This window comes from Brachionichthys hirsutus, unplaced genomic scaffold (assembly GCF_040956055.1).
Source record: "Brachionichthys hirsutus isolate HB-005 unplaced genomic scaffold, CSIRO-AGI_Bhir_v1 contig_413, whole genome shotgun sequence".
Classification (NCBI taxonomy): domain Eukaryota; kingdom Metazoa; phylum Chordata; class Actinopteri; order Lophiiformes; family Brachionichthyidae; genus Brachionichthys; species Brachionichthys hirsutus.
Genome location: NW_027181022.1, coordinates 1 through 19985, shown reverse-complemented (window position 1 = coordinate 19985; position 19985 = coordinate 1). Strand labels below are relative to the sequence as shown.

The following is a 19985-nucleotide window of genomic DNA, read 5'->3' as shown; positions in this document are numbered from 1 at the left end:
GGTTGGTCCTGGTCCCCTCACCCAAATGTTAGTGGTTGCGTTGCATTGTGGGTGATGTAGGAGCAAAGCTTTGACAAGGATACTTCTCATTAAGATTAGACTTCTCTTCTAACACGAAGATGAAGGGATGGCTGATGTTTGTCGACTCGTTCAGGGGAGTCTCCACGAACGCACCACGGTGTGTGTTAGACCAGTGGACACCAAGAGGGACACATAAAGACGAGTGGACACCAAGAGGGACACATAAATCCTGTTTCTGAGCCCCCGGCCCCCGGCCGCTATCTGCACGCTTTTAACTTTAACATCGAGCTTTGAGCGCTGCACTTAACCACCGGCCGGCAGGCTCAGAATTAGGACTGAGGGGAAACGGTGTTGAGAAACGTCAGCCTGAAAGCGTTTTGGCCTTTTGACCAGAGACCGGAGTAAAAAAAAACAAAGCAGCTGGATTCCACAGTAAAAGCTTTGAAGCGCTCGCCAGTGTCTTCACGGGTTCTAGTCATCCGTGTGACTGTCTGGGCCACGCCCAGGTCTCCAGCCCCCCGTTTATTAGGGCGGCTCACCGGTAATCCTCCCACGCCGCTGCAGCGAGCCGAGGTCACACGGACGCCACCCAGGGAGGCGTTCAGCAGCAGCATGCCAGCGAGAACATTCTCACGCAGCCGGTCGCACGCCGGCTCCTCGTTGCTTTACTTTCCAGTGGCGTGAACAGGAAGGAGATTTAAGTTTTTTTTTTTTTTTTTTTTGCTTCTCTCTGAGCTGGCAGGAAGCAGGAAGGCTTCTGATCAGCCTTTCCTCCACCACCAAATCAATCAATAAATAAAACTCGGCAGCAGCTGGAGGCCGTGGTCGCCGGGCCGGCGCTTAAGCGGGCGGGCGACTCTACGACCTGCCGATGACGATCACAGGTGAACTCATAAAAATGGAATCCTGGAAATCAATAAGGAGGAGTCTCTGACATGATTTCTGCATCGTGACACACTCACACGCACACACACACACACACACACACGGACGACTGATGGCTGAAGGTCATACTCAAAACCAGTCTGGGAGTGGGAGGACTGGTTTTGGTGCACCCCCCCCCCCCCCACGTCACCAGAACATTCCACCCGTATGAGCTCTGTGGGTTGGGCTGCTGCGCTGCCCTTAACCCGACTCCTTGCCCAAGCAGCGGGACCTTTGATGTCACGTGACGGGCTTTTGTGTTTCTGTACACGAGCTCCGATTACTGGTCAAAAGGCCCTTTTTTTTTATCAGCGGCGCTCTGTTCTCACACGGCCCTCCCCCAGATCATTAAAATCATTTTGCCCTCAGCGGGCCGGCAGACGGCGACGTTAGCAGAGCTCGGCTGTTTAACGCAAATCGCTGCGACGGTTTAATGGGATTAGAACCCGCGTCTGAGAGAACGTGTTGTTTTCCATGAGGATGAAGTATTATGATGAGCCGCACACACCCAGAGTCTCCCTGGGGTGTAAAACCGCTATTACTGCTCTCTGCTGACAAAATACTACTGCTAACAATAGCAGGGATACACCCCCTTCCTTCTATCGCAACCGCGAGACTCCTCTGTTCTGTAATCCAGGACTAAACCAGGATTATTACCTCAGGATGGGAAAGCTCCGTTTTCACCAGTGTCGGTTTTGGGGTTTGTTTTGTCAGCAGGATTATGCAGAAAGTACAGGATATATTCCTACAAATACCTCTTGGGAGGACGGAGAATGGAGGATGGAGGACGGAGGACGGAGGACGGACCAGGGATTATTGTCACCGCCGTTAACATTTTGTGAAGAAGATGTAATAGACATAATAGTTAAGATCATCCTCTGTATGAGACTGCGGTTTGGCTCCACAGTCAGCCGAGTTAATAAAACTCGTCTGCGTTTTGAGCAAAGGGAATTCATTTCATTTGCTCAGAGCATATATGAACGCTCAGTTCTGCATTTTGGCTGAAGGCTTTAAAACATGGAAGGAAGTCTGCACAAAGCGTCCACTTGTCTTTATGTGGTCCTTAAAACCAAACTCGCTCCCTTTGACTGACCTTTAGAGAAGACTGGATCTGGATAAAAGGGTGGATTCAGGCTTTTATTTTCTACTTGGAACACAGTAATCAGAGGTTTTATTTACTTTTTTTTTTTGCAGTTCCGCACAAACAGCTTGACAGAATGCCGTTAAATCTGGAGGAAGGGTTAGGAATCCTCTCCGGGAGAGATCACACGTTAATAGAGGAGATCCACGCATTCTAATTTGCTTTATTACAACAATGACTGCAGTCTTTTTTTGTCCTCAGATGCGTCTCCTTGGAATTTGGATCAGGGTTTAATTTAATTAAAGCGAGTGTTGGGTCTTGGCAGAGGGACACGCAGTATTTAATTAGGCTGGGCGCTATTTAAGACACATTTTATTAAGAAAAACATTCAGACTTTTGGCGCCCGCCGTGTTTTATCGTACGAGCTCGCTGGCTGCCTGTTCGGGTAACGGCTGACTGATCTCTCTGTCCCTGCTGTCCAGTGGAACCTGGTGTGTGGCCGGTACTGGCTGGTCCCGGTGGAGGAGGTGTGCTTCATCCTGGGCCTCCTGACTGGCTGTCTGGGCCTGGGCTACATGGCTGACAGGTAAACACGCAGACACGTGCACACGTTTTAGCACGTTCTGCTGTTTGGTCCCTTCGTTCCCTCTTTTACAGATTCTCGTTCTTACTCGGCAAGTTTCGGTTCCTCGCATCCCTAAATCAGACGTCACCAAAAAAAACACAGCAAGTTTCTGTTCCTCGCATCCCTAAATCAGACGTCACCAAAAAAAACGCTAAATCTGTTTAAATTAGTTTTTGTGGAATCCTGAGGAAGATGATGCAAATGCAATCGGCTTTACAGCCTCCATTAATTTGCTGCCCGATTGAGCGCAGCATCTGTTTGCTCAGAGTGTTGAATTAACGCAGCCTTCTGGGGATGTGAAAGGAACAAAAGAGAACGGCCCTGATCCGTAGTCAGGAAGGAGTTTGCTGCACGAGAACGCAGGTGGAAACGGACCAATCGCCAGCGATCGGGTGGCGCTGCAGACCGGAGCAGCTTTCAAACAGGCATTTTACATTTATGTCTGTTTCAGCCTTTTGGGGAATATTGTGTTTGGACAAGGTGTCTGCAGGTCCGTACAATTACTGTCAAAAAGAAAAATGCTGAAATTTAATTTAGCAAAACTGTTTCTGTCAGAATTATAAGTCTTAATCTTGTCACGTCTGATTTCTATTGTCTGTGCTCACAATGCTGCAGATTTCAGGCCGTTGTCTTTATTCTCGTATCCACCGTAGGCCGTTGCATCGTTTTCTCAGACGTGCAGCTGTTAATATTTATGCATGTTTGTGAAGTGCCGCGTTTGCTCCTGCATTCTCAGCACTTCCATTATAATTAAAATAAATAATTTATACAACCTTTTTTTTTTTTCAGCTTCTATAAAATGTCTACATGTCAGTTTATTTTATTTTTTTAAATGCTAAAAAACAAACTTCATGTTGCTGTCGGGAATACTGTATTCATAATGAATAATGATTCATTAAAGTGCAAGGACTTACCTTGTGTAATTATACGCAGTACCCAGTAATAATAATACAGCAGTATTCGCTATCGCTGTCGCTCTGCAGGCTGGGCAGATCAAAGACTCTTCTGATCTCTCTGACGCTGTCGGTGGTGTTTGGGGTGCTGGGGTGCGTCTCTCCGTACCCCTCCATCTTCATCGTCATGCGCTTCTGCTTGGCGGCAGGAAGCGCGGGAGTCTACCTCACTCTGTACATCACCCGTGAGTATTCCACTATGAGGAGGGGTGCCCACAGCTAACGCTAACACTTCGTATTCACTAATCAACCTTAAATACGTAATGTTGAATGCTGTTTATTAATGTTTAACTGAGTTTAATCGCCGTCCGTCGTCCACGTTTGAGTTCTCAGCTTGATCCTGAGTTCTTTTTGCGGCTTGTGCTGAATGGAGTTGTCGTCGTGGCGTTTGTGCTGAATGGAATTGTCGTCGTGGCGTTTGTGCTCCAGGGCTGGAGCTGTGTAAGCCGTCTCTGAGGCTGCTCGCCACCGTGCTGGCCGGGCTGGTCAACGTCGTCGGGGAGCTGCTGCTGCTCGCCTTCGCGATGGAATGCCAGTCCTGGAGGGGCCTGCTGGGAGCCGGCGCCGCCCCGCTCACACTCTTCCTCAGTTACGGGTATGAGTCTGCGCGTGCGTTTGTTTGCGTGTTCAGCCCTTTGATTATATTGTCGCTCGTGTAGTTGTATGCATGATGTGTGTTTGAATGAGGGCGGGACTCGTCTGATAAAGTGTCTTGATGCCGGCTGATTCGCTGAAAGCTTCGCTGGACCGTATTGATCCCAGTCCCGCCATCCAACCGAGGCTTGTCAGAATGCATTAGAGCTACCCCCCCCCCCCCCCCCGGCTACAAAATAAGGCAGCAGGCTTCACGGGTGCTGAATTAATATGAATTTCTGTGCCGTCTCCGCCCTCCTGCAGGATTCCCGGAGTTTTTCCAGAGTCTCCTCGTTGGCTCCTCCTCTCTGAAAGGTCTGTGGACGTAAACTCCTTCGGCGAGAGGAGGAACTCCAACAGAGACGGGAGGGATGACGAGAGCTTCACGGGTGAGTCGGCAGGTCGGATCCAATCCTCACTCCTCGCCTCCAAATCAGGGCAGCTGCCATTAAAGCGCACGTTGAGCTCAGGGAGTCTGAATTATTTATGGTTGGGTTTATTGCATTGCATTTTAAAACGGGATTTATCTGCAGGTGAGGCCGCTCAATTATATGTCCTGATTTATTAAGGGAATACGCTCTCTGCAGGAATCTGAAATCATCACGCAACCCAATGACCTACCGCGACAAAATCTGATAGACATTGAGATCATTTACAATTCACAAAAAAATAAATACATTTAATGCCGTTCCTAGTTTACAAGTAGAATAGATCAAAGTGAGAATAATGTATATAGAAATATATTGTCATTTATTATGATTTATTGTTTTCAATCTTCTTCTGATTCATGCTAAATCTGTGTGATTGTTTTCAAGTGTCTTTGATAAACCAAGCCACCGCTACAGCGCGGTTGCCATTGACGACGTCTACTTTACTGAGAAGGGGATTTAATCACGCTGATTTCGGCTGAGCGCTGCTCCACACGTTTCTCTTCGAGCCGTTCATCAAGGAACACCGGTTCACGCCGTGCGTTGCTGAAAGTCAAAGCCCCTTTTGTCTTGTCCGCTGCAGAGCTGGACTCAGAGCCGACCCCCTCCTCGAGCCCCCCCCTGTCTTTCCCCGAGCTCTTCCACAGCAGGAACATTTGGAAGAACTTGTGCGTGCTCGGCTTCACCTCGTAAGTCAACACGTTGAGCAAACTCCCCTCCGTTTGCAGCATTTAATTTATCTCTCCTGCGATCTCATGTCTCATCATGAAAGCTCTCTGGAAACACGCCGGCGTCCATTTTTTTTTTACCTTTGTCCTTCCTCTTCCAGGTTCATCTCTCACGGCATCAGCCACTGCTACAGCTCTTTCCGGCGCGACGTCAGAGGCAAGGCCCTCAGCTTCTATTGGACGTACCTGCTGTCTGTGTTCGCCGGGGGCGGCGCCTGGCTGTTGCTCTGGGCGACCGTAGACAGGTGCGGCCGCCGTGGCATCCTGCTCCTTTCCATGACGATGACGGGACTGGCCTCTTTGATCCTGCTGGGCCTCATGAATTGTAAGTGGGCATTAGTTCGGTTCTCGAGTAAAGCTGTTCAGTCTTTGCCAACAGGCTCCTTTTTAAATCAACCCTCTTCAGGGTTAAAGGCCCCGCTTTCTCAAATCCCACCTGAAATGAGGATAGCTTATGAGATATTGATGTCAGACTTGTGATCACATGAGATCATCATCACCACTTCATACATTATGTAAAGCGAGGCGGTTTGCTTTGCTCCTGGAGAGGGAGGTCCTGGGTGTCTTTGTCTTTGTCTCTGCACAGCGTGGTGTGGAAACAGTCTGGAGTCTGGAGTCTGGGTCTCTGTCTCCCCCCTGTGGCTGAAAATGAGTACGACATTCAGATTGTGTAGGACGGTGCAATGGCAGCGAACGCATAGACGTGTCAGGAGTTATATTTTAATTATGCATCAGCGGCTCAGAGTGCAGGGACACTGGAATCTGACGGGATACACACTGCTGTGACAGAGGTGTGTGTGTGTGTGGGGGGGGGGGGGGGTTCGAGGTCAGGCAAGTTCAATATAAACGCATGTAAAACAGTAGAAACCAGAAAGTAATCCATCACTACTGACTCTCCCTCCCCTTCCTCCTCCTCCTCCTCCTCAGATCTCAGTGAGGCGGCCATCACCGTTTTCTCGGTGCTCGGCCTCTTCTCCTCCCAGGCCACGGCGTCCCTCTGCATCCTCTTCACTGCGGAGATCATGCCCACCGTCATCAGGTAACGCCGACACAGCAACGCTGACCCGTTCTCTCTGCCTCCAGCTGTCATGAAATGTGAGTTCTGTATCGAAGCGGAACAGTAAAGCAGAGCTGCGTCTGCAGGGGCGTCGGCGTGGGGGCGGTGCTCGCCCTGGGCTGCGTGGGGCGTCTCAGCGCCCCGCTGATGGACCTGAGGAACCACTACGGTTACTTCCTGCACCACGTGGTCTACTCGTCTCTGGCGCTGCTGGCCGTCTTGTCCATCCTGTTGCTGCCCGAGAGCAAGAGGAAGCCGCTGCCCCAAACGCTGGCTGACGGCGAGCAGTACCGGCGCCCCCCGCTGGGCAGGAGGAGGAGGGACCACGTGCCACTGCTGGCCACGCCCAACACGGAGACCTAAGAGGCCTGTGGCGATGGATGAACTGCGTTGCAGCCATTTGCCTCTCTCATGTCCGTGCGGAGGAGAAACGCGGAGCAATACAGAGACCGAAGGAGACATTGATCAGAAGCTGCAAGCTTTCCTGACTCCTCGTCCTCTTTTCATCTCCATCGCCGCGTGTTCATGCACGCGTGCAGAAAAGTCTTTGTCGCTCATCTTGTCTAGACCGGTCGGTGGGCGGTTCCACGCCAGCGTCCTCTGTGTCTGTCCTGTCGTAGAGGTTTTAGCCGCTGAGTGCAGATGCTCCAAACTAGACTTGGCTTCGGAGATCGGTCGCAACTTACCCCTTAACATGCATTTGTCTTTTGTCGTGTTTGCTGCTTACGACAACTAAGCAACTATTGAAGTACGCAAAACCTACGCTAAGTCGGTTTAGGAAACGTTCCTGGGACGTCTGTGTCTCCAAACGGAGACGAGGACCAATGGTCAGACCGTCAATGTTAAATGCCTTGTAAATAATCCAGATTTAGTTTCTTTAACTTCTTGGGGCATCTGGGTTGCTGTTGGCGCTGAAAGCCGTACAGAATGGTATGCAATGGAGAAGTTGGTACTTTGAAACATCTGTTTTAAAATGATGGTCTTTATTTTGATCAAATCAGGCATTTTTATGAACTTGAATTGAACTATTGCCAATATTTGATTCGATGATGTAAACAAAACAAGCAGAGGCCTTTAAATGGAAAGCTGTTATTAAATGTGGCCTGGAGCCAGCTATATTTATGTCTTATTTATCCCGTCATCAATCATTATCAGTAAACTATCCAGAGGTCCTGGCATTTTTATTTTATTTTTTACAACTGAGCTCAATATTAATTTAGTGGGTTGGCATGGATTAAACTTTCCATTTCCGGATGTCTCTGGCCAAACATCCGTTAATATTCCTGCACGTTTGGAAACACTGAAGGGCTTCTTTTTTCTTTCTTTCTGTGTTTCCTCAGAAGCTTATACCTAATCAATACCTCTCTAGATGACAGTCAGCGCTGTGAGGGACGCTGTCGACCAAGTGCAGCACAAGCTGTATAACATATATATTTTTTGACAGGATGTACTGTGGAGGGTTGGGAAAAGGTCATTTTTAATTTTACCTGAATGTTTCTTGATGCTGGAAAAAGGGCTCAATTAGCCTTGAGTCAGAGCTGAAGAGGGCCCTGGGCCCCCCTCAGGGGTCCAAATTGACCTCAAGCATGCACTAAGGATTTTATTTTTCATTGTTATTTATTTTAATCAGTGATGTCTATATATAAGTTAAAGGTCCAGTGTGGAAAATTAAGGTGGGATAGATAAATAATTATATTTCCTTTAGTCTGATAATAAGAATCACTGTTGGCCCAACAGTAGCCCAGAGGGACCACCAGCAGTTCTGTGCACTGGACCTTTCAAAAAAAAATAAAAAGGATTCTGGAAGCATGAAGGAGACGGCGCTAGAAAAAGATTCTGTGTTTTGGTTTGCTCCAGTATTCGTTTCCTTCTTTTATGGGCGTGTCGCATAAAGAACAAGCAGGACGATGAAGCTACTGTCAAACAAACAGATCATGTTTTAAAAATGAACTCTGATTGTCTGAGAAAACAAAGCACTTCAAATAGAAGAATGCAATTTGCTTGACACATACAAAACATGCCTTTTTAAAACGGACGCAACACATGACTGTAATCCGGTAAAAAACAATTACAGAATGTCTTATTATATAAATATGGGTTGACTGTTGGAACTTTCTCACAAATGTCCTGAGAACTGAGAAAAAAGGTTTTATAAGAAGAAAAATAACCAGATCCACCCCCATTAAAGTGGGTTATAGCGCCACCTGCTGACGTAGCAGGATGTTTATGAGGAAACCCAATCCAAGATCATTTTTAAAGTCGTATGTTTTTCTCCTTATATGACGTTCTGTATTTTTTTCATGTTGTATTATGCCGAGTTCCTTTTAGTTTTTTTTATATGAGTTCCGACTGATGATTTTGTGGTAGGAAATTAGGGCTCAGATGTCGCGTCAGCTTTTATGAAGGGAGATTACTTCTAACTCTGTCGGGCTTTGGTAGCTTTTTCCTTTGTGTTGCACTTAGACTGATGATAATTCTAACTATTATTAACTTGACTAGTCGTTACGTGTCTGACAGCACTGAGCGTGATGCAGGTAACTGACTCATGTGAAATAAAACTGTTCAAATAAACGAGACGTGGAGATTTCTTTCACGTCTTTAGACGTGAATTGTACACAAATCAGAGCCACAAACAAACTGGATTCAACATAATGATTCCACTTTATCTATCATTCTGTGGTGAAATACTTACTCAGGGTACTGTACTATTTTACCCCTTATAATTCTACTCGACTGCATTTAAATTTGGAGATATTGTATTGTATTTATTTTGGCCTCATTAATCCACAAACCTTTGGAAATTTGAGATTAATAGCAGGAAATGTGAACGAATAATGATCTTAGATTTATTAGATATGAGCGATACTTGATTGATCTCTGTGGTCACATGGCCACCTGACAAAATATATTGAAAATGCTTCAATCATCAATGATCATAACACAGCATTATTTACAGTGTATATTATATATAAATACTTATCGTTTATGTTGATGTACTGAGACAGAGGTAATTACTTTTTTTCCCCAGTTCACTGTAGATGAGTTTTTGGAATTTGTCCTTTTTGTCAGAATTTCATGAGGTCACTTCTTGAAAGTGAAACTTGCACCATTGCGACCAGTCAGTGGCAATGATGATGATGAGGATGTGCTTTGTGTTGTTTTGTCGTAGCCAGTCAGACAGCATTGTTTCTGAAGGTGGGTATCGGGTAAGTCTGCATGATGTTGCACTAGTATTGATTTTATTACTTGTTATGTGTTTTTAATTGATTTTTTCTGCCCAAACAATAATATTCAGCAACGGTGGACTCTGCAGATCTGCTCCATCTGTAGCTTTAAAGTGTTACGTGTATAAAGTAGGTATTTTTTTTATTTTTTAAAGAAACAAATGCTAGGGAATGGCAAGGCGTGACCCGCACCGAGAGGTTGCAATAAAAGCCTGCGCTGCTCCTCCCAACAACGCTATTCAAACCACACAATAAGGAGGGTTTTCATGTTTCAACATGAGAGGAGCGGGAGGAGAGTTTGTGCAGCTAGAAACGAGCATGAGTAAAACAAGAAGAAGAGGTTGAGAGCAATGATGAGACGTTAGATGAAGAATAGTGGATCATATGACCCAAACACAATGTAGAATGTAGAATTGGACTTCCAAGTGAAGAGTACTCAGGTAAAGTCGTTTCTCGTGGTGCAGAATTACGTTATGTCACAATACTGTGCACAATTGTTATAAAGAATTAGTTCTTAGATTATATACACCAGTAGAGTAATCCATGGCTCTGTAGTCATAAATCCTCTGATGCCTCCGAGGTGAACTACATTCAGTCACCACTAGAGGGACAAAGAGCGCCACTCAAGGAGGTATACAGTAGTTCCTATAGTAACAGAAGAATATTAAAGTAAATGCCATTAAAGTTTTATTCGACTTTCTTTTGGCAATCACGGTATTTGAATATTTATGTTTTAAGAGATCCTCTTAAAATTTTAATTCGTTATTGAATACATTAATTATCAAATCATAATTTGATAATTTGGTGTTGCGCTTACTGAGCATCAACAGGCTGATGGCATAGAAGTTAAATCACTTAAAAAAATATTCTTACAGTTTTATAAGTCCAAATATTGCAATTTAAGTCTACAGTGTAAGGTACTATTTGCTTGTTGGAATGAAAACGTATTGACTGCATAAACCATTAATCTCTCACACAAATAAAGTATTTTAATGACAAAACATATGTGTGTTTTAAATCTGCGTTAAAAGCAGTCTGTCTTGTTTAACCTCTCCTATGACCAAACTGCAGCCGCACAGCGCATCCCAGGCATGCATATTTCAGAGATGAACCACGCAAGGGTAATCTTAGATGCTATCGGATTTTGTTTTGTCACTTTCATGTTTCCGAGCCGAACGATTTGTGAAGGACCTAAATATCTTACTGTTTATCTAAACTTCTTACGTAATGTTATTTCATAAGTCGCTTCTATTTTTGTTGCGCGTTGTTATACCGTAAATAACAAATTTAACTTAGATGGACTTTACATAAGAGCATTTCTCTGAGCTTTTACACACTTTCACGATATATATGTATGTTCTTGTACTATCATTGGATACTCTAGTAATCGCTACTATTAAGTACCGGTAACTGCACACTTTTTGAAGATTACCAACCACATAATGTGAAGCATCCGTATCTTTCCAAATTCTCTGGTTTAGGGAATGTGGAAGAATGCCAGCAAATAGTCACATGCAGTATGATTTCACAACTCAGTCCACAATCTAACGGACATTTTGTCACTGGAGCAGTCTGTGTTACCACAGACAGCAAAGAACAAAGAAGAACACCCACTTGAACAATATAGCAGCCCGACCCACATCCAGTTGGAACTGTGGTTATCATGACCTTAGAAAAAATCTCACTGCAGTCAGGAATGTAGCCCTGGGCACAGAATATTCTGTTTGCAAATACTTAGCATAACCTTTCGCTTATTCTGATGTGCAGAATGATAAGTGTGACGAGGTGGGAAACAGCGACTCAAAGACAGAATGAGAGATAGTGCTGTTATTTTAACAGACAGTGGGAGGAGATTACCCAAATTATTCAGGAATTTAAAACAAATATATACATCCAAAAAAAATATGAGCTCACGTTAGAAATAGTACAATTACTTACAAAACACAACCATAAAGATTTTAGCTTTTCACTGTGCAAAGAAGAGCAGCCACAATACAGAGCACTTTCTGTTAGATTACAAATACGAATTACAAGTATAAACTATATATTATTGGTTTTCATCTACAGAATTAAAAAAAGCCTTCATATGTGTGTTCAAAGCAAATTAAATTAGCCATATTATCTCAGCACTTATGAAGCAATAAGATGGAATACGAATCAAAAGATAAGCTTGCACAGCAGTTATCATCAACCAAACGTACATTTCCTCTTTAACGCAATGACACAGTTTAAACAATGTCCTCTGTCCAAAGACTGCACATTTGGAGTTATATTTAGAACCATGTACAGACACAAACCTTTGAATCCATGCTGATAAAATCATGCTGACTTATTTAACCTCATCTGTGCCCACTGATCTTACATTTCCTTTCAGACAAGACAGTAAACAAAAAAAAACTAAACAAGCAACAGGATACAGACCAAGATTACTTTACATCATTTAACCCATCTTTTCCTCAAGTCCCTTCCCTTTGTCCATGAAATAACATCCAAGTTCACAGAGACTTATGGGTCTGACAAGCTGTGCTCACAATTCTGTCTCTTTTTCACCGTCTTCACCCGTCTCCAAGTAATATTCATCATCCGTTGTTGTGTCTGAGCTGCAGTCGGAAAACTCCTCAAAGGTGCCGAGGTTGGATACGTAACCCCTCGGCCGCAACTGCCCTCTGGAGGACTGGCTTTCCACTTGCTGCGGCACTCCTGATGAACTGGGAAACGGAGGCGAGGGGTGGCTTGGAGGTGTGGACATGCGCCTGGACACCGGTGACAAAGGGGGTGTTGGAGGAGGGGTCGGAGGACTTTCATTGTCCCATGCTAAGTGAGCAGCGTTCATGTTGGGCTTCCGAAGATGATCTAGCGTTGAGGCTGAATCACAATTAGGCGGAAGCGCAGAGACTCCAGAGGTCCAGTTTGCCAATCGCCTGGTGAGCGAGCGAGGAAGAGACCTTGATCTCATCTTACCATCGTTACCGGGGACGCACAACATGCGACAGTCTTTACTGGACAGGCAATCGGTATCTCCACAGGTCAAGCCGGATTCACATAGGTCATCCACACTCATAAACCTGGATCCTGTGGAAATACGCCCAGGCCCCGAGGGTCGGCTGGACAGTACCGAACTCACAGAAAATGACCTTCCGGGCTCAATGCCGTACTTCAAGTCTGCATAGGAAGAAGCATAGCATTGATTGTCCTGTCCTGGACTTGATGTCGCAGGACCAGTGGACGCACGGCTTCTTCTGGAACCTCCCAGACTGATTCCCTCTCCTGGCTCGCGTGGCGAGGACGAGTCTCTGCGACGCTGAGGCTTTGGACTGTAGAAGACATTATCATCTGTAGCATCAGCTGAGAGAGACAAGGACAACGGGGACAGGGAGGGGAAAGGGGAGAACGGGCTCCTGGGGCTAGATGAGGACTTCCTGAACTGGGAAGGATCAGCAGCAGAAGGATTCGTGCTCCTTTCAGAACTGGGATCTCTACCAGAGAGGAACTGGTTTGATGTCTTATAATCTCTCCCATGTTCTTTGTAAATCTCAAACTGGTGAGTTGTCGGGCTGCGCGTCACTTGAGGCTGCTTTTTAGACACGAGTTCCAGACCTGATGTTTTCCTGTCTTGCTCAGTGCCTGAAGTCAGGCTTTCTGACGGAATGTAAATCTTGTCTCTTGCTGCTGGCTTCCCAGAAGGAGAAGAAGAGGTTACAGTGAGAGTGTATTTGCTTTGTTTCTCCGTGTCCGTCTCCTTCTCTTTCAGCAACCCCCTTTCCTCCTGCTTCTCTAGGCTTTTGGTAGCCTCATCAGTGATATCACTGGCGGAGCTCATGTCGCTTGATCCACTGACAGAAGGCGTTTGGGAAGCTCGCTTCCACTTCCACGGGAATGACGAGTCATCTTCAGATCGCCTAGTGCTAAATGTTTGCCTCAGTCTGTTAAAGACCTGGTCCATCTTGTTATTATTCTTGCTGACCCTCTCGGAATCTGACCTTGATAAACTAGAATTTGGAGTGCTGACACTTTTCCTGAGAGCAAATCGGCTTCTTTTTGGGGTTTGTTCATTGCTGCTCTCTACTGAAAAAAATCTGCTTTTGCCCGCTGCACTCTCCATCATTGATTGACCTGTAGGTTCTTTACTCTGTACAGTTTGTGACTGTTGATCTAAATTGATCCTGAGAGAAGCTGGTGAGCTACTGACACGTTGTTTCGAGGTGATGTTCTTTGGGATAGGCGTGTCCGCTTTGGATTCAGCACTGCACACCAATGCCTCGGTTCCAAATGTTGAAGACGAGGCTTCCGCCTCATCGCCCTGAAGAGACTGCGAGCAGAACTGAACTCTTTTCTTGACAGCTGATATCTGGACATTCTGGCAATCTTGGCTTTGAACCTCGACATGGTTATTGTTGATTTTGTCAGTTTCTGTAACCTCACATTTGGAAATGTCTTGGGTGGCAGGTTTGGTTGTGTAAGGCAAAGATAGAGGCTGTGGCAGGCAGATGTTTGACCAAGGGGGTTTGGTCTTTTGTGAGGTCATAGCCTCATCTGGATCTTTGTGTGTGGGAATATATGGAGTATAAATCGACAGGGTGGGCTGCTGGAAAATGGGCGATCTGGGTGCCATAGCTTTGGTTTCTCCTTGTGCAGACCTGTTAGACATGAGAGTGGAGTAAGGTGGGGAGCTGTATCGAAGTGTATAGCCACTTGAAAAGTCTGGAGGGAGGGAAAGGGCTGCTGAAGAATGGCGTTGAACTGTTCCAGACTCCACTGATAATGCTCTCTCGCGTCTCGCTGTGGTTAAATCCTGCCTACCCTGGTCACACATCATAGAGTCACTAAGTTTTTGCTGAGCGCTCTCTCGCTCTCTGGATGCCAAGTCAGCACAGTCAGAGGACAAGGATCGGTATTGCTCTCCTTTCACTTGTATGCTCGAGGTCTTTGGGCTAAAGGAACAAAGACGATACGTATTTTTGGATGGACTGCTTGGTCTTAACAAAGAAAAGATGGATGGGGCTTTACTATTTTGCGGTGACCTGGAGGGAGGCGGCGAGCTAATTGGTTCTGCCACCTCAGCTGTGGGCTCGGAACAAGGCGCATCCACAGAGTCCCGCCATGTTACTCGTCTCACTTTCTTTGCCTCTGTGTGGGAGGACGGTTTCTTTGTGTCTGTTTCTCGGCCATTTGAGAATGTCGTCCCTTCCTTAGGGCTGGGATGGTCTGAGGAGTCGGGGCTGATGCTGACTGGCGTGTCTGGGGGCGTTAAGAGAAAAGTGGTGATAGTGGTAGGAGAAGACGCAAGGGCGAGTGTGCCAGGAGTAGTAAGGAGGGCTGGGCTGGACGCAGCTGTTGCTGCAGGATGGCTGCCATTGGTCGATGAAGAGACAGTGGAAGCAGTGGGTACAGGAGTGAATTTTGATTTTGATGAAATGTTAGCTGTGGAAATCAGGCTCGTCACTGCTTTAGGGTGTACAGGCTTGGGAATGGAGCTGTAACTCCTTTCAAAGCCAAGAGGCGTTGGGTTTGTTTTGGTGAATCTGGGCGTCTGGTACGACGCGCCGATGTATGATGATGTCTGACTACTGGTCAGTGGAGCAACTGGATCTGAGAGAACGGTGTTTGTGGTTAAGGGGAACCCAGAGCCAGTTTTACAGGCGAGACCTTGACTGGGAATGCTGGCGCCGGCAACAGAAGGAAATGGCTTGGATGGCGTGGCAGTGTGTGTGTTCGTCGGACTAAGCAATGTGGGTTGCAATTTAGCAACATTTTCCGTAAATGAAGTGCGACTCAAATCACGCTTAGTAAGGATTTTAGGGTCACAGACTATTGTTTGTGCTGCACCTCTGGCATCTTTAGAATTGGACAAAACGTCAGGCAGACTACGAGGCTTCCGTGGCTCTTTAATATTTGAATTGAAGTCATATTTTTGTCTTACCAGCCAGTTTGATTCACAGTCAGGTAAATCCTCAGTATTTCTCTGCCTAAGGCTGCGCGTTCCTCCCTGTGTCTTGTTACTTTTGCAAGCTGGCTCGGTTGTGTTATTATTGTCTTTGCTATTGAGGATTTGACCATTAACTTTGTTGTTGTTGTTGATGGTAGCGACACTTGGAGAGGGCAGGTTACGAGGTAGGCCGGGCTCATCTGCGATGTTAGCTGTGTCTCTGAGCTTTAACATAGCATTGCCTTCCTGAGTAACTTGTTTCCACCATGAGGAGGATGTCAGAGTGGGCCTGGGGAGGGACTGCGCTTTTAGAAGGGGACAGTGCTCATACGGGGAATGTCTGGTTGGGGAAACTGAGCTCTCTGAGAATAAGTGTGTGCTTTTGTCTGATTGTTCTCTAGTTAGAAATGCTTGCTTGGAAGATGAAAGACTAGTGTGGGCCCTCGTCATTGTTTGAGGTTTGTGGGGAAATGGCGCATCTTCTGTCTCTTTGTTTGTTGGTGAAAACAGACGAGTTTCAAATAAGGTCCTTTCACTGTGATTGCAGGATGGAGTAGAAAGGATGGGCCCAGTTTCCGTCTTCCCATAAGAACTGGTTGGTGGCGAGAAGAGGGGCTTGGACATGTCTTGAGCATTGTTATTGTAGGAGTTTTGAGAAAGTTGTGTTGTGAATGGCTGTCCATCTCGATCACTTGGCGAACTGTCCAGAGGCAGAGGATTTACCTCGGCGGCAGCAGAGTCTGCATTCAGGATCCTGCCAAAGGAGTTGAGTCTTCTCAAAGACAGAAGTAGACTGCTTGTTGTTGGTTTCGAGCTTACAGATGACAATCCTTCATGGCCAATTTGTAAATTCCTTCTTTGCTTATTTAGGTCCAGGGAATGTGAAGACGCAGACGATGCCGTTTTGGCCGCAGTGCTTGAAGAACCAACGTCTTTATTGTCCATCTTTCCAGAGTTTACATCCAAAGACAAAGTCTGAATAAATCTCCTCTTAGATTCGTAGTCCAAACTTGCAGGCCCACTCTTGGCTGACCAGTCCAAGGCATTCTTCCTGACACCCAGAAACGGAACCCTTAATTCAGCAGCCTCGTGAAAGTGCTCACGGGTACCATACGCAGCAGCGTCGGCCACATCTGGGAGATTTCCTTGGGCTTCCGTTATGTTGAATCTTTTGGTTCGTCTTGGTCGGCCAGTCCAGTGCGGTGGAAGAACTGCTACCACAGAAGAAGAAAGCATGGCTCTAGGATTGGAGAGTCCCACGAAATCGGTTTGGTTCTGATCTTCTATATAATCTACGAAGACAACCGACCTGGATCCAGTGCTTGCCTTTGACACACATGGATGCATGCGTAAGTCATCACACTGATGTCGGACAAACTCCCCGTTTGAGGTTTTGGGAGTTACCCTCAAATCATTGGCGGTCTCCAGTTCATTGCAAGCAGCGGCGCTAACCTCTTCTTTCTTCTCGGCTGACGTCCTTTCGTACAATGCAGAGTTACCGGCTACCTTCAAAAAGGCATCTGGTGACGATGCTGGTTCATTAACCTGTGAAGAGACGTTGAATTACAACATCAGATAATTATAGCACTTAATTTACCTGGAATCTATATTACAAGTTACCTTTTATAACCGGTTTTGTCAAATTCAACTCATCATGTGACACAAGCAAAAATATCAAGCACGAAGCGGCAACCTGTTCCCAAAGCGCAACGATTTAAGAGTTCAATGCCTTGAAAAACAGGTTACCGGTACTTCTAATGGCGTGAGAAACGTGAAAGAACAGACACACACCCCAGCCGCACACAATAAGAACAATGATGTCTGACGCATGCCTGCACTGTTGCACCTCAGTATTCTGTGTGGCTTCACAGGTAAATGTTTGATGTCGTTTCGAAGAATTCCAGTGACAATGAACTTGCTGTCTGGAACTTGAGCCGATGAACTCCGACTATTTTGCAGACTAATCTTACGCATCAGCTTGAGCCCTAAAAGCTTACTGTAATCACGGAGGTGAAGTCTTACCTTACATCTGCTGTTCCCACGCACACCCTTCTGTGTGTCAGTTAAACTGGTAGAACGGGACAAAGATGAGACACAATAGGAATTAGGAAATGGAATTAGGATTAGAACCTACTAATGTTACACATTAGAGTCATATATCATCATCTTGAGATAAAATATCTGCCGAGACTTGATTATTTCAGTCCAAACAATACAAGTTCACTGTTTGCTTTCAGAAAGAACTCCAATTTAATCATTAGAAGTATGTATCGCAATGTTCTACTGCAAAACGGTCGAGGGTTCCGGTGACTAACGGCAATGTGGATCAACGGGATGCTGAGCATTCCTCTCCTTCGTGCTTCTCGTTCCATCTCTCATTGCTAAACACTTTCCCACTGTCACACATAAGAAAATAAATAATCATCAGAAAAAATAAATAATCGCAGCACCCAAACGGTGTTTTTATGGTGCATATCGATCACACACCACACACACACACACTAAGATGCCTATATAAGGTCATGTTGGATGGAATGAGACAGCTGCTGGATAAAGGAGTGAGTCCTCTCTTTAACCAATAAATTCAGCTCTATTATTGACCTCCATTACCAATGTCACAATACCACGTACAAATAAAGCATTAATGTCCACAGAAAACCAAGGAAACAATTCCAACATGAAAACTTCTCTTCGAAAGCCTACTTTAAAAGAAATGTGGTCGGACAAAAAACATCAGCAAACAGGTAAATGATTGATGAAAGAGTTTAAGACAGTCAAGCTCAGCTTCCTGGAAGGCTGGTAAGAGCTTTGTCTCTTTCTGTGCTGGAAGCCAGAATATCGTAGGAACCAGGAAGCTGAGGTGAAACACGCAATTACTTTCTGAACACACACACAACCATAAGCATGTCCTACATACCTAGAAGTCACGTAACCAGGTTGATGTTTATGCTGGGCAGCGTGTGACTGGCTAAAATATGCAGACAGTTCACAGATCAGTTACTGTTTGACTAAGTGTTGCAGACTGAATGATCCAGTCCGGAACGGCTCATCTGTGTCGTCTGTTCAAATCACGGTGAGAAATAAAATGCTACACTGAAAATGAAAAAAGACTCGGAGATGCAGCTGGTGGCGCTGCACGCAAACAGGGAACCGAACTGATCAAATCAATGTTTTATCTGATTTTCTGGGGGAATTCTTCAACCTAGACAGGAAAAAGTAATGGGAAGAATGTAGCCATGACTGGACTCGTACGCTCAGCAGCCGATTGGACTGAAGCCTACAGTCTAAAGTTCTTGTCTTACGCAAACCAAGTAAGGACGTAATGCTGGACTGTGAATTCAAACTGTGGATCCGGAGCAAAACCTTCTAACAAATAAGTTTTGTTGTTCTGATTGAGGACCCTCTTAAAAACAAGATGATTTCTCTCTCAAGGGGTTTATCCTCTCAAATAAATCAATAAACAAATCATGCAATAAAATCCAGGACAGAATTTCAATGAGACTCGTTGCAGCGCGAGTCTTTTCAGTTTCTTGTTTACCTGCGTTGGCCGGGGCTTAATTCCTTCTTCGGGCTTCCGTCTGGCTTTTCAAGGCCTTGACTGCCAGAGAGTCTGACGAAGATGCGTGACGTGAATCTGGGTCCAATGGGACTTTGGTTCTGGACGTCTGAATCACTGCAACAGGAAGCTTCTTCTGGTCTTTGTTTGTCTGCTCTTAATATTTGTGCTGAAATAGATTCAGAAAAGAGGATCATGTTCTGGTCACACTTTGATTTCAGGCTATTGAGGCCGGGCGGATTATTGCCATGTGGATGTATAGTCACCTCCGTCTGTCGCTTCCTGTCTGGTGGCTGATGGGAGATGCCGTCGTCCAGCCGAGGCTTCAGCACCGTGGACTTTCTTCTGGCGGAACCTTTCAGCAAACGTTTGATTCTGCCGTTCTCTATCAACGTAAATGAAATTAATGAGAACAAACTAAAATGAAATTCAAAGATCAGTCGGAGTTGGACATTACGTAGACACTTTATTCCGTAATTGTACTCGTACATAAACTTAATAGTTCTGCCTTTGGAAGGCAAAACTATGCTTCATCTCCATTTGTTTGTAGGTTCATATTCCCCACAGAGACAGGTTTTATAGCGCTGGGACATTCGCACACTGGGCTCCACGCCTTTCTGAATAATCGCCCACACGGCCCGGGGACTGACAACAAAGCTGAACGCTGTCAACAAGGATCGTCGCCCGACTCGCACGCCTTCAGGGAGATGCATCTGGACAACACTCGGCTGACACACTTTCACAGGCCATCAAAGGGAAGCACTCGCCTGGATGAACAGAGTTCACCCTCCTCTGGTGAATCAGGCGTTGTAAATGATATCACAGAACA

At 45.7% G+C, this 19985-nt stretch overlaps 2 protein-coding genes across 2 annotated transcripts; one reads left to right on the top strand and one right to left on the bottom strand.

Annotated features, from left to right (window-relative positions):
* Positions 1 to 2496: 2496 nt before the first annotated feature.
* slc22a17 (solute carrier family 22 member 17) lies at positions 2497 to 6813 on the top strand (the record flags this gene model as incomplete). The annotated part of the gene is made up of 8 exons (XM_068759982.1): positions 2497 to 2612; positions 3635 to 3789; positions 4034 to 4199; positions 4502 to 4626; positions 5249 to 5354; positions 5495 to 5718; positions 6321 to 6432; positions 6537 to 6813. Coding segments are annotated over 8 exons (1281 nt in total), but the record flags the coding sequence as incomplete, so codon positions are not given.
* A 4530-nt stretch (positions 6814 to 11343) lies between these two features.
* LOC137917099 (uncharacterized) lies at positions 11344 to 16836 on the bottom strand. The gene has a single exon (XM_068759983.1). The coding sequence runs from the start codon at positions 16834 to 16836 to the stop codon at positions 12202 to 12204; it is 4635 nt and encodes a 1544-aa protein (XP_068616084.1). The 3' UTR covers positions 11344 to 12201.
* Positions 16837 to 19985: the final 3149 nt, after the last annotated feature.

Excerpts from the sequence above, each read along its gene's own strand:
- LOC137917099 (XM_068759983.1), bottom strand. The coding sequence starts at position 16,836 with ATGCTTTCTTCTTCTGTGGTAGCAGTTCTTCCACCGCACTGGACTGGC.